General features: G+C 45.1%; 3 protein-coding genes across 7 annotated transcripts in view; 2 read left to right on the top strand and 1 right to left on the bottom strand.

Annotated features, from left to right (window-relative positions):
- The first annotated feature begins 3,539 nt into the window (after positions 1-3,539).
- LOC133236532 (olfactory receptor 2H1-like) overlaps positions 3,540-12,194 on the top strand; it is a 31,267-nt gene continuing 22,612 nt past the window's right edge. For 2 of the 3 annotated variants that reach the window (XR_009732920.1, XM_061398613.1), the window contains exon 1: positions 10,267-10,355. The gene's annotated coding sequence lies outside the window, so the exon portion shown is untranslated. Of the gene's footprint in view, positions 3,631-10,266; positions 10,356-12,194 lie in introns of those variants that run through there. The other variant, XM_061398614.1, reaches the window with a different exon arrangement.
- On the top strand, positions 3,546-7,834 carry LOC133236530 (putative olfactory receptor 2I1). The gene is made up of 2 exons (XM_061398612.1): positions 3,546-3,630; positions 5,865-7,834. Exons 1-2 carry the CDS (start codon positions 3,625-3,627, stop codon positions 6,807-6,809), a joined length of 951 nt encoding a protein of 316 aa, XP_061254596.1. The 5' UTR covers positions 3,546-3,624; the 3' UTR covers positions 6,810-7,834.
- Positions 5,374-10,314, bottom strand: LOC133236535 (ubiquitin D-like). Of its 3 annotated transcripts, XM_061398623.1 has the most exons (4): positions 10,239-10,314; positions 7,124-8,991; positions 6,317-6,531; positions 5,374-5,447 (listed from the first exon to the last, which is right to left on the bottom strand). In XM_061398623.1, exons 1-2 carry the CDS (start codon positions 10,254-10,256, stop codon positions 8,521-8,523), a joined length of 489 nt encoding a protein of 162 aa, XP_061254607.1. In that variant the 5' UTR covers positions 10,257-10,314; the 3' UTR covers positions 5,374-5,447; positions 6,317-6,531; positions 7,124-8,520. The 3 variants fall into 3 exon arrangements, with proteins under 3 accessions (XP_061254607.1, XP_061254606.1, XP_061254608.1); XM_061398622.1 differs by having other exon boundaries at positions 6,317-8,991; XM_061398624.1 differs by lacking the exon at positions 6,317-6,531.

The raw sequence follows: 12,194 nt of genomic DNA, 5'->3' as shown, positions 1-12,194 counted from the left end.
AAGACATAGATAGACTTAAATGTGTCCATGGTCACAAAGCTACCTAGTGCAGAACCAGAATCCTAGGTTTCCTTTGGCCCAACCAAGTTCTCTGGCCATTGTGATCTTGCCTCTACATACATGCTGAATGAACAAATGAATGAATCCCACCCACCTGGTTTCATCATAAGACAAGTCAGAGCTTTTGGTTCAGAGAAAACTGAAACAGTCAGGCTTGTGAGATGGAGTAAAAGGAAAGAGATGGCTGAGTACTAGCCCAAAGAGCAAAAAGGAAAAGGAACACAGAGTCACCATAAAAGTAGGAAAGAGGAAGAGGTAGAAGAAAAGACAAGGGGGAAGTCAAGAGGCCACATTCTCCCCTGAACCCCAGTTGCAAAGTGCATGGATGTCACAGTTAGTCTGTGGAGGATGAAGACAGGGGAAAGTTAAGCTGGGGAGGCCATTGAGAGATTTCATTCTTGAGGGTATCACCCCCCACTCCATTCTGCCTCCCTGAACCTGACACCTAGAAGCTATTACCCCTATTCACATCCTGCTCTATTCTCGGATCCTGCCCTTGCCCACAACACCCACTGGTCCTCCTCTTCACCTCCCACTGCCCTTTCTGTCAGGCTTCCTCTTCCCCACCTCTCTCCCCAGACTTTCCCATAACTTTCCCATCCTCAGAGCACCCACCCTCTAAAGTGTGCCCCACCCCTAGACATCTGCTCCGGAAGTGGCCTCCTCCCCTCACTCTGCAGAATTGAAGTGGGAGGTGACTGGGATGGGAATAGGAGGGGTGCAGGCAGGGTGACCCGCTGGTGGAGAAAAAGAAGGGCCACCACAAAAGCCCAGAGGAAAACTCACTAGCTCACAGGGAAATTTGTGTCTGGGCTCCCTGGGCCAGCCTCTTTTAGGAGCTAAGGAGCAGCACACTCACCCATGGATCTCACCTCCCCAGCCTGCACTCTCGGATCCCCCTGCTTCACCTCCTCCCCAGGCTCTCTCACATTCACAGATCAGGGTCCCAGGGAGGGACTGGAGAGCCTGGCAGGAGAGGATCTCCCTTGGGAGCCAGAAAAGAGATGTAGAAAGCAGGAGTGGCTGAGGAATAGAGACAAAGGTTTCAGCTCAGTCCAGAAAACATGAGTGGGTGCTCACTCTGTTCACTGGCACCCTCTTTGTCTCTCTAGGGTATGTACTGTCACTGTCAGGGTCAACCAGGGAAGAGGCAAGGAAAGTGGGAGAAACTCAGGTGCCATGGGGCTGAGAAACAGAAGCGCTGGGTCCTCCAGAGATATTGGACCAGGGATTGAACCCAAGTCCCCTGAATTGGCAGGCAGATTCTGACCCATTGAACTACCAGGGAAGCCCTATAATGAAATGAAAAGCAGAAGGTGAAAAAAGATTGTTTGTTTTGCAAATTCTAAAGGCTGTGGGAAGTGAGAAGAGGCTTAGAAAGGCTTCCTGGAGGAGGGGATGCTTGTTTTGAAGCTGGAGGGGTAGGGAGGAATGAGGTCGGTGTAAAGGGACAAGGAGGGCATTCCTTCAAGCAAAGATACAGAGGTGGGGATGCGCAAAGAGTCACCCAACCCCACCAGGGCAACAAGTTTATGTGAGAAAAAGCAGAACACGTGCCAGGCCTGGAAACTTGAGGCTGGATTCTTAGAAGCCTTGAATGCCAGACTACTGGCTCTATCTGGGGAGAGGGGGCACTGGAGAAAGTCACATATTTCTCCAACCTTCCAACACTCTTATTGAGGCAGGAATCATTTAAGTTAATTTCAAGATGAATACAAGGATTCTGAAAGATCCTGAGAGACATGGAAAGAAGATCAAAGGGACCATGGTGAAGGTTTCTGGGTTCAAGTGTCTTCACTTGGCCCCTGAAAGAGGCAGCTTACAGAATGGGAGGAAATATTTGTAAACCATATTATCTGATAAGGGGTTAATATTCCAAAAAAAAAAAAAACATATACAACTCACTAGCAAAATAAATTCAATTAAATAATTGTCAAAGGACTTGAACAGATATTTTTCAGGAAAAAAAAATCTGATCAAAAAGTGGACAAAGGATCTGAATAGATGTTTTTTCCAAAGTCATAAAAAAGGGCTACCAGGAACATGAAAACATGCTTGACATCACTAGCCATCAGGGAAATGCAACTCAGAACCACAATGAGAGGGGGCTGGACTTCCCTGGTGGTCCAGTGGTTAAGAATCTGCCTTTCAATGCAGGAAACACGGGTTCAATCCCTGGTCTGGAAACTAAGATCCCACATGCCCCGGAGAAACTAACCTCGAGTGCCACAAATAGAGAACCAGCACACCACAGCTAAGACCCATCACAGACGTCCCCGTCCCCCCCAAAAAAGCACAATGAGACATCACCTTACACTTATTACAACAGCTATCATCAAAAAGACAAGAGAGATAAGTGTCAGTGAGGATGTGGGGAAGAGAACCCTGGTGTGCTGTTGGTGGGGATGTAAAGTGATACATACATATGTGTGTGTTTCAAAGGAAAGCAAAGTGGGTGAGGTGGGAAATGACAGCAATGAGGAGTGTCGAGGGTAAAGCTGAAGTGAGAGCCGAAGCTGCGTTCAAAACTGAAGATGACCTCATCAAATCTATAATATCTCCCACAGGTCAGGGTTGCTACCTACGTTTTACAGATGGTGACACCAAGAATCACTAGGTTGAACAGCTGGCTGAAGGTCACCCTACAGAGAATGAAATCCTAAACCAGTTAAAAATTAAGAGTAGCAACAATGTGAGAAGGAATCGCGCTGCCTCTGGCTTCCACATACTGCCAGGGACACTCTACCCAAAAGGACCATTCCCTCTAGTATCTTCCCTTGCCTACCCTGGGAGAGCTCTCTCTCCGGATACCTCCATACGAAGGACTAATTATGGGAGAGGGTCAAAGAGTCCCCAGAGCTCCACCCTCTCTCTAAATAACAGGAATCGGTTAATTCCCCGGCTCCTTCTTCATTCTCTACAACTGCTCTGTCCTTAAGAATCAGGAAGAACATTTTTTTTTTCTATTTTTTAAAAAATATTTTTATGCTTTTTGTTGGTTTGTTTTAAATACATAAAGAATCAAATCTAGTAAAATGGGATATGGACTTTTTCTATTTTTTAAAAAACATTTTTATGCTTCTTTTTTTTGTTTTGGACACATAAGAATCAAATCTAATAAAATGAGATGTGGGCTTTTTTTCATTTTTTAAAAAACATTTTTAAGGAAAGACATCTTTGCTGCCACTACCAACAATACTGATTTGCCATCACCACAAGGATCAGGTCCTCGCCTTGTCTAAACCTTATTACAGGGTTCTCCGGGAACCCATATCACCACCTGTACCTGGGTCTCAGTGTATCCCAGGACTTACGGGGCTTCTTGCCCCAGGTCATTCTATTCATTCCTCTGCTGACCAGCAAGAAGCATCCACCCTAAGTCTTCTTCCCTAAGGTAGCTGCTCTGATCTCAGGCACCCATTCCAGAAATAACAGTCATGTGACTTGGCCTTTCTTTCATCCCTCCCCCGGCCACTTCAAACCCAGAGAATCCAGAGCAGGAGCACAAGACCAGCCTCTCATCTGTTAGCTGAAGGCCTAAACACCAGTGCCAAAGAATAAGACATGAAGGTAGGTTTATTACCACATCCCACTTTTTAAAAATGGTCTTATGGATGAGGGGTGCATTCTAGAACACCAAATGATGTGTGAGGACAGATTAGAATATTTTTTACAACATATTTTGTGTTCTGGATGCTTGAGGGGGATTATGGGGTGTTTGTATGTGTGTACAAACGTGTCTGAGCTACTTGTTTGGGAATTTGTATGTACCTGCAGTAAAGATGTCTGTGCAATTTTACCACTGTGTGCCTGTTTTCAGAGTTTGGTGGGTTTGCAGAAGAATGTCTTAAGGCTTGCCTGGCTGAACTGTTGTGTATTTATGTAGCCACAGAATTAGAAAATTTGACTTTTTATAACTCAACGTCCCTAACGCCATTGTCAGCTTTCATACTTTTTTCATCTTTGATATGACTATAATATTATCCAGAAATAAAGGTAAATCTTTGTATGGAATTTTATCCATCACAGTCCTTAACATATTAGAGCCTGGTTCCTTTAAAAAAAGCAAGGGTCCCCGAATTAATCAGATTTGAGTTGAAATCCTGAGAGGCATTTACAAACTATGTGACTTTGAGCATGTTATTTAACCTCATTTGCCCTCCTCTCTTATTATATAAAGTAAGGATATTATCTAATTTTTCACATAAGGTCAGAGTGAATATATGAAAAGGGATATAAATTCACACACCAGCTTTGTCCTGACCTAGTGTAAGAACCCTCTAGAAGCCTATTCCCTGATATGAAATAGGGTTTGATAGTTAACATTCATTCACCATCTACTACATTGTCAGAAACTGATCTAAGAGCTTGACATGTTTGACCTACTTAACCAATTCTACTTTCACATCAGGAAACTGAGGCACAGAGAGGTTAAACAACAGTGGCCAAGGTTGCTCGGGTAAGAAATGAGAGAAGCAAGAATGGAACAGGGGCAGTCTGACTCCCAAATCCTTGTGGGTTTTTTTTTAATTATTTTTATTTATTTATCAGTATTTGGCCGTGCCGGGTCTTGGTTGTAGCATAAAGCATCTTCACTGCGGCATGCAGGACTCTTTCGTTGTGTCCTGGGAACTGTTAGGTGTGGCACGTGGGATCTGGTTCCCTGACAAGGGATTGAACAAAGCGTCTCTGCATTGGGAGCGTGGAATCTTAGCCCCTGGACCACCAGGGAAGTCCCCCAAACCCTTATTGTTAATCAAAACATTAATACTTGTTCTGCTTTAATGAAGATAAATGAGAGAACCATACAAATACAATGTTGTATTAGGGGAAAGAAGGTTCTTTTCTGAACAATTAAAAATACAGGATTATAATTTAAGAACGGCAAATATGATTTTTAAAATAAGTTATCCTTACAATGATAACCTGTCAGAGACCATGCAGTAGGAAGCTTTCTATGTGACTTTTATCCATCACATCAACCATGATGGTTTCTGTACTGTTAGAAATTTGATTCGGCATTACCTCAAGGATTAAGACTTTTGCATCCACTTTTACTTTGCTTGAAAAATAGTTATTAAAGTGAAAAAAATATTTATTAAAATGAGAGCCAGGAAGGTAGTACAGGAACTTCAGATGTCATTTAGTTCTTACTCAATGGTTCACACATGAAAAAAAATTGAGGTGGAAAGAAATGAAATGACGTCCCCATATCAAATCATTAACAAAAGGGAGTTCTACTAGGTGAAACCCAGGTCTCCTGGCTAGTGGTCTTTCTCTACCCAGATGACTCTGGATTTAAAGGCTGGTACATATGTGTCCATCTGTGTTGTTCACGCTCATCACAGTAGCTGGTAAGCAGGAGTGACATGTACATTGCACACAGCCTAGAAGAGAGATTCACCACAAATTAAAGTTTCTCCTTCTGGCAGGAAAGCCACTGATAAAACACTGATTTTGGAAATCAAACAGTCCTGAATACACTTCCACAGGGGCACTCACTTATCTATGACCTTGGGATGCTTTACCTTACTGAGCCCCAAGTCTGTTCATCTCTAGGAGGGAGATTCTATTTCCTCATAGAATTTTCTGGTAAATATATAACTAGAGCATACTAATATATGGCTGCCTTCCTAAACTAAAGGTTCAGATCTGTAAATGAGCTCCAGTGGACACCTAAGCATGTGTGTGCTGCCTGCCATCTGTTCCCCCTCCCCACTCCCATGGTCCGGGTTTTCCTTTGCTTGTAAGGGACACATCGCCCTGTGTATCGTCCTTCCAAACCTGCGAGTTTCCCTCTTCAGGGCAACCACAGCACAGAGGAGCGCTTCCTCCTGCTGGGCTTCTCCGACTGGCCCTCCCTGCAGCCTGTCCTCTTCGTCCTCGTCCTCCTCTGCTACCTCCTGACTCTGATGGGCAACTCGGCGCTGGTGCTGCTGGCGGTGCGCGAGCCGCGACTACACACGCCCATGTACTACTTCCTCTGCCACCTGGCCTTGGTGGATACGGGCTTCACCACGAGCGTGGTGCCACCCCTGCTGGCCAACCTGCGCGGCCGGGCCCTGAGGCTGGAGCGCGGCGGCTGCCTGGCGCAGCTGTGCGCTTCGCTGGCGCTGGGCTCGGCCGAGTGCGTCCTCCTGGCGGTGATGGCTCTGGACCGCGCAGCCGCCGTATGCAGTCCGCTGCGCTACGCCGGCCTCGCCTCCCCCCGCCTCTGCCACACTCTGGCCGCTGCCGCCTGGCTCGGTGGCCTCACCAACTCTGCCGCGCAAACCGCGCTGCTGGCCGCTCGGCCGCTGTGCGCGCCCGGTCGGGTGGACCACTTCATCTGCGAGCTGCCCGCGCTGCTCCAGCTGGCCTGCGACGGCGGCGGCCAGGACTCCACCGAGCGCCAGATGTTTGCTGCCCGCGTGTGCATCCTTCTGGTGCCGTCCGCCGTCATCCTGGCCTCTTATGGCGGCGTGGCCCGTGCTGTATGGGGCATGAGGACCAGAGGCAGCCGCAGGAAAGCGGTGGGCACCTGTGGGTCTCACCTGACAGCCGTCTGCCTGTTCTATGGTTCAGCCATCTACACCTACCTGCAACCCACGCACAACTACAACCAACGGCGGGGCAAGTTCATTTCTCTTTTCTACACTGTAGTCACACCCGCCCTCAACCCACTCATCTACACCCTCAGGAATAAGGAAGTGAAGGGGGCAGCGAGGAGGCTCCTGGGGGCTGTGGGGAGAGGACAAGATGCACAGTGAGTCAATTGGGGAGGGAAGGAGGGGAGTGTTACCCCAAGGCCCAAGGATGGGAATGCCCAGTGGAAAGAAAGGGTTTAGCCTTCAGGCTGTTCATTTCTCTACATGAATCCGTAAGACTTGTCCTTAAGAAGCCCATGATTAATGGGGAGGTCCCTTCCTCCCATCAGGAAATGTTCTTGTGCTATAGGGAAAACCCCCCATGTCCTTTAACTGTGCAGGTTTAGTGAGGGGAAAATGGCCCTTGGGCTTTCTCCAAAGCTGATGAAAATAAGAAAGTGAGATTTGGGGAAGACCTTTCCCATCTTCAGGCTTACCATATCCCCAAGTCAAGAGTCCGTATGCTGGTAAGAAGATGTATGAAGATCCCAGTCTAGTGGAGGAGGCCATGGAAGACCCCATGGTGTCTGTCATCAGACATATCCCTAAGTGACAATAAAATCATAGACTCAGCCCTGCGGGAGATTCCATCCAAAAAAAGAAGACAGGTCTCTCATTGCAGGGAATCAGTGCAAACAAATGCCCTCCTACCCAGTTAAATAGTGCCCACCCCAGAGAACTTGACCCATAATTATACTGAGCAACACGTAAGTGCGGTTTGTGCTGAGTGCATTAAGTTCAGAAAGGCTTCTGCAGGAAGTGGTTCTTGAGACAGTTATAAACAAGAGAAGAGACTAGTGGGGAAGAGGGTGGACATGTTTCAGGCTGCAAGAAAACATATAGGTGATTGGGAAGGAGACCTAAGGTGGTGAGACATAGGAGTAAAGGAAGGGAGAGAGATGGAGGAAGCAGAGAGGGGAACACTCCACTAGCCAGAATGTGGGCAGAATGTTGGGGTCAACCCAGAAACCAATCCTCAGCCCCCATCCAACCCAGAGAAGACCTGCTAGAGCCCTAGGCAGTCAGGACAGAGACTGCTCCACAATCACTCAATTTTCTGAAAATCTGTTCCCACCTAAAGTACATCTACTCCCAAGGAGCCCCCACTAGAGGCATAAAATCTCTAGATCCCACCATGAATATCTTGCCATGACCACCATCATCCCCAGAAATAAGAATGGTTTAATAAGAGTGTGAGAAACAGAGAGTAGAAAGGGGCATGGTACCAAGTTTCACTTCATAACAAATAGCTTTAAATAAGGCTAGGGGAAGTTGTTTGATTGAATTTCTAAATTATTTATTAATAAGATTGGAATCATCACAGTAAATAGTTCAATAATAAAGCATTTCACTATTCTCTATAAGTAGAAAGTAAATGTAGCTCAACAATTTTTGAGTGATATGATAGAAGAAGCACTGCACTAACAATAGATGCAAACACAGTAATTAGAAGAATATGGATCACAACCTAAAATGTACTTTTGTTGATTGGGAAAGGAAATAGGAGTTTTTCTATGAGTCAGAACCAATTCAGGATTAAACTGCAAGCTGGCTTTGAATGTTACCTCTAAGAGGTGTTCAAATTCCAATATATTCTAACATATCAACATATAATGTATTATATGCAATTTTGCAATTATTCAATCATGTGAAAATGAAAGACTCAATGAATTAGAAATGTTCTACAACATTCTTCACCAGCCCAACCTAAATCTTCTCTTTCTATTTATCTTTCACATTAATTTTGGGAGATTTTCAGAGGGTGTGATTAGTGAGTAAGAAGTAAAAGGAAATGAGCTCTTTCGTTTCTGCTATCATTCCATCTGCAGGGTCATCATCCGCCAATGCAGGGATATGTCAGGAAGAGTAAATGGCCCTTTTTGATGCCATAATCTCCCATGATCTTCCCATCTTCCAGTTTCTTTCCATTGCAGTTCACAATCTGATTCTTAGGGGGTATAGCGGTCTTCATCTTGATCATCTCCTTCACCTGGGTCACTAAGCTGGACCTTCGCACCTGGAGCTCATGCCTCTGCCCCCCCTCACCAGGCTCCACCAAAACCAAGGGCAGCTCCTCATCACTGGGCTTCACCACCTTCAGGGTGAGGTGGATGGTCGTCTCCTTGTCGATGCCATACGATGACAGAGTTCTCTGCGGCTTTAGGGTCTTCGAGCCCAGCTGGAGAACCTGGTCCTGCACGGGAACCCTGGTCTTAGAGCGCACATGTTCCTTGATCTTATTCACTCTGTCTCCCGGATGGGCAGGGAAGGTCATCGGTTTCCATTTCTCAGAATAGACAGTCACCTGGACAAAAGTGGCCAAGAGAGAGTTGCCTATGACTGCACTCATCTATACCCTTTGTACCCCCTCCTCCATTGCTCCCACCCCTCTCTGCCTATCTGGTCCTCCAGATCCTTTACAAGCTGTGCCCCTCCCTTGTTTGAAACTTGTTTTTGAAATTTCCAGGTTATAATGCAAGAAAACCAGTTTTATCCCTTTGTCCTCTTATCCATTGCAAAATGTTATTGATAATTTCCTATCTTTTTTACCTGTCTCCTCTCCAGATAAATGTTGTCAAATGTCAAAAACTAAATACACCTAGAAAGCATCCAAAGATGTACACCAGATTTGAAAAACAGCTCTCAAACAGAATTCCCAAGACCTGACAGCCTAATGGAATACTCACATGTCCTCTGTGACTATGACTTCTTTAGAAGGAAATTCTGTTTATGACACATCTTTTCTGTATTGTTAGTTTCTTTCTTAATGCTTTAAATAATAACTCACACATTGTAGTGAAGCTATGTTCAATATCACCTGCTCATCTGTTTCCTGTGTTCTTATATCCACCTGTTGTAGAATATGATCCCTCCTTTAATTGAATCGGGGTCCCACTCACAGAAAGTAGGGACTACATCTGAGTCTTATTTCAATAATATGAACACAAGGAATCTCACTCCTGTGCTATCACCTGAAAGTCTTGGAGGACCTCTTTCAGGCTTCATTCAAAATATCTTCCCAAACTAGATGCCACAGACATTTCTTCACTGAATTCACACGCTTCTATGCTAAGCATTAGCCTCATTCCAAGTTCCTTTTGTAGAGCATATAGTCTTACACAGGCATTAACAACTTAGAATAAATGAATTCTGTAGACCTCTCTTTTGGTAAAAGAAGAAAGCTCAAGTTTAAGAGCCCTGGAGGCCTAAACAGGGTAAGACAGAAAAGGATCAAGAAAATATTCCCATAGTTTCAAGTCTTGCCAGCCCTGCTGAGCACAAAGCCCACTCCCACTTCCTACCACGTACCCCTAAGTGTGACCAGTGCAAGGTCTCAATGCAAGAGAACTCAGGAGCCAAGCGACCTGGTTCTCTTCATGGAAACTTTCTTCACGTTCAGTAAGTAACAATGCCTATCTCCTCCCCTTCCAGATGCCTTTCCAGCAGCGCCCCCTTCACTTCCCAGCACTGTCCCTCATCCATTCCCAATTCTCTCCCATGACTCAGAGGTCCTCTCCCTTTCTCCACCCTCAGTATCAAATCCCAACTCACATCGACCACAGTGGCCATGTCTGCAATCAGAGGAGCAGAATCAGAAGACAGAGCAAAGGACCTCGCCTCCAGTTTATATAAGCAGCTAAATTGGAAATCCCCTGCCTGGTTTTCAAGGTACGGTGGTTTTCAAGTTTTTCTCTACCCTTTGTTATCAAACCTCCTCAAGTTACTTTCACTTTTGCTACTGGGGAGTCAGTAAACAAAAGTACCTTATGATTAGGCACTTGGCCCCACAATCAACCCATTTGTCCTCCCTGTTCCAAACATGGGATGGTCTTTCTCTGTTGAGAATTTTCCCCTGATTTACAACCCACCACTCCTAATCCTGACTTGTGACTTCCTAGCCCGCAGCTCTGACCTTCACTAGCTTAAAGACCTTTAACTCTTGTGGTCCTCCCCTTAGCTTTTAAGAGCCCCCTCGCCATTAGTCAGAGAACTTCCTGAGAACAGAGGTGCCCGGGAGAGGACCGTGAGAGTTGCCATGAGTGATGTGAGCCTGTTAACCCTAGCCTAGCAGAATGTGTGAAGCTGACCTGGAGAAAACACATAAATAACCCTGGACTGAGAAGAGCCATGAGTTCCAGTCCCAGGGCTGACACTCAATTAACCTGGGCAAGTCTGTTCACCTCCCTGGATATTGGCTTTCTGGTCTACAAAAGGATGATTGGAGAGAATTCCTAAGTGTCTTCCAGACTCATAAAATTTTGTTTATAAATGTCCTTTACAAAGAACTTTAGATTCCTGGGTCTTGAGTTTTCTAACATTCTTCTCATGCTGTCTGAGAACCTGGAAACCAAGTCCACTACTTGAGAACAATCTGAAGCCAACAATCAAACACTGACTCCCACCTTCCACATGCAAAACAACCACATATCCTTGTCTCACTACAGTGCCTCTATTTTCTCACCCTTACCCTGGACCCTCACTAGCGTGACCTCACAAATGCCTAAGGAGCTGTTTACCCGCTGGATCTTCAAATTTTGACTGGGGACAAAAAGAGAGGGGACTTTCCTGGTGGTCCAGTGACTAGGACTTCAAGCTCCCAATCCAGGGGACCCGGGTTCAGCCTGGCCAGGGAAATGTATCCCACATGCCTCCACTAAAGATGCCCATGCCATCCCACCTGCTGCAGCTATGACCTGGCACAGCCAAGTAAATGAACAATTTTTTTAAAAAAGAGAGAGAGAACATAAACTGTGCATGCTCAGAGGATTTTCTTGATCACTCTGATCTCCTAACATTTCAAGTTAATCCCTGCTCTCTCTGAAAGTCTCAGGACATCTCCATAAAACCCATTTTTTTCTAACAAAACATGTATTTAAAGTGCTCCAAATAATTTCAAAGTAAAAAGTCTGTAAAAAAAAAAAAAAGCCAAGTTAATTTCTTTACTGTGTTTTCAGTGAAAATTTACTGTCCCTTCATTCACTGATAAATTTCACATGATCGCATTTTATTTCAGGAGTTTCCAGCCTAGAGAACTTGGCTTTGCAGAAGTGTCTACACAAGTAATGGGACCCAAGAACTCATTCCAATATTTCAATAGGCTTAACATAAATAATGTTCTTTTAACTGAAGCTCTTATTAGATAGTTAATAAAGTTGGTAAAACTAATTATTATTTAAATATACTTTGTGAGGCGGACAAACTTTTTTATAAACAGAATGAATATGGAAAGGGAAGAATGCAACCTGATGGAACAGACTGAAAGCCCTGACCTGCTCTTCTCCCTTTAGATATTTCTGCAGGTTCCAAGAATCTCTCTGTTTAGAAAACATGATTGTGACCTCCCGGCTACCCTACAGTAGAAAAGGAGTACCCTGCACCCACTGTCCAATAAGATTTGAGAACTCTGAAACATCATCAGTGGCCAGGCGAAAAACATCAGATGAAGTTGAGAGTGATAGAAAAAGTGAAACTCCTCTAGCAGGACAAGGATGGCTGTTGGGTCTGGAG

The sequence above is a fragment of the Bos javanicus genome, chromosome 23 (assembly GCF_032452875.1).
Source record: "Bos javanicus breed banteng chromosome 23, ARS-OSU_banteng_1.0, whole genome shotgun sequence".
In the NCBI taxonomy this organism is placed as follows: domain Eukaryota; kingdom Metazoa; phylum Chordata; class Mammalia; order Artiodactyla; family Bovidae; genus Bos; species Bos javanicus.
This window is presented reverse-complemented; position numbering and strand designations above follow the sequence as displayed.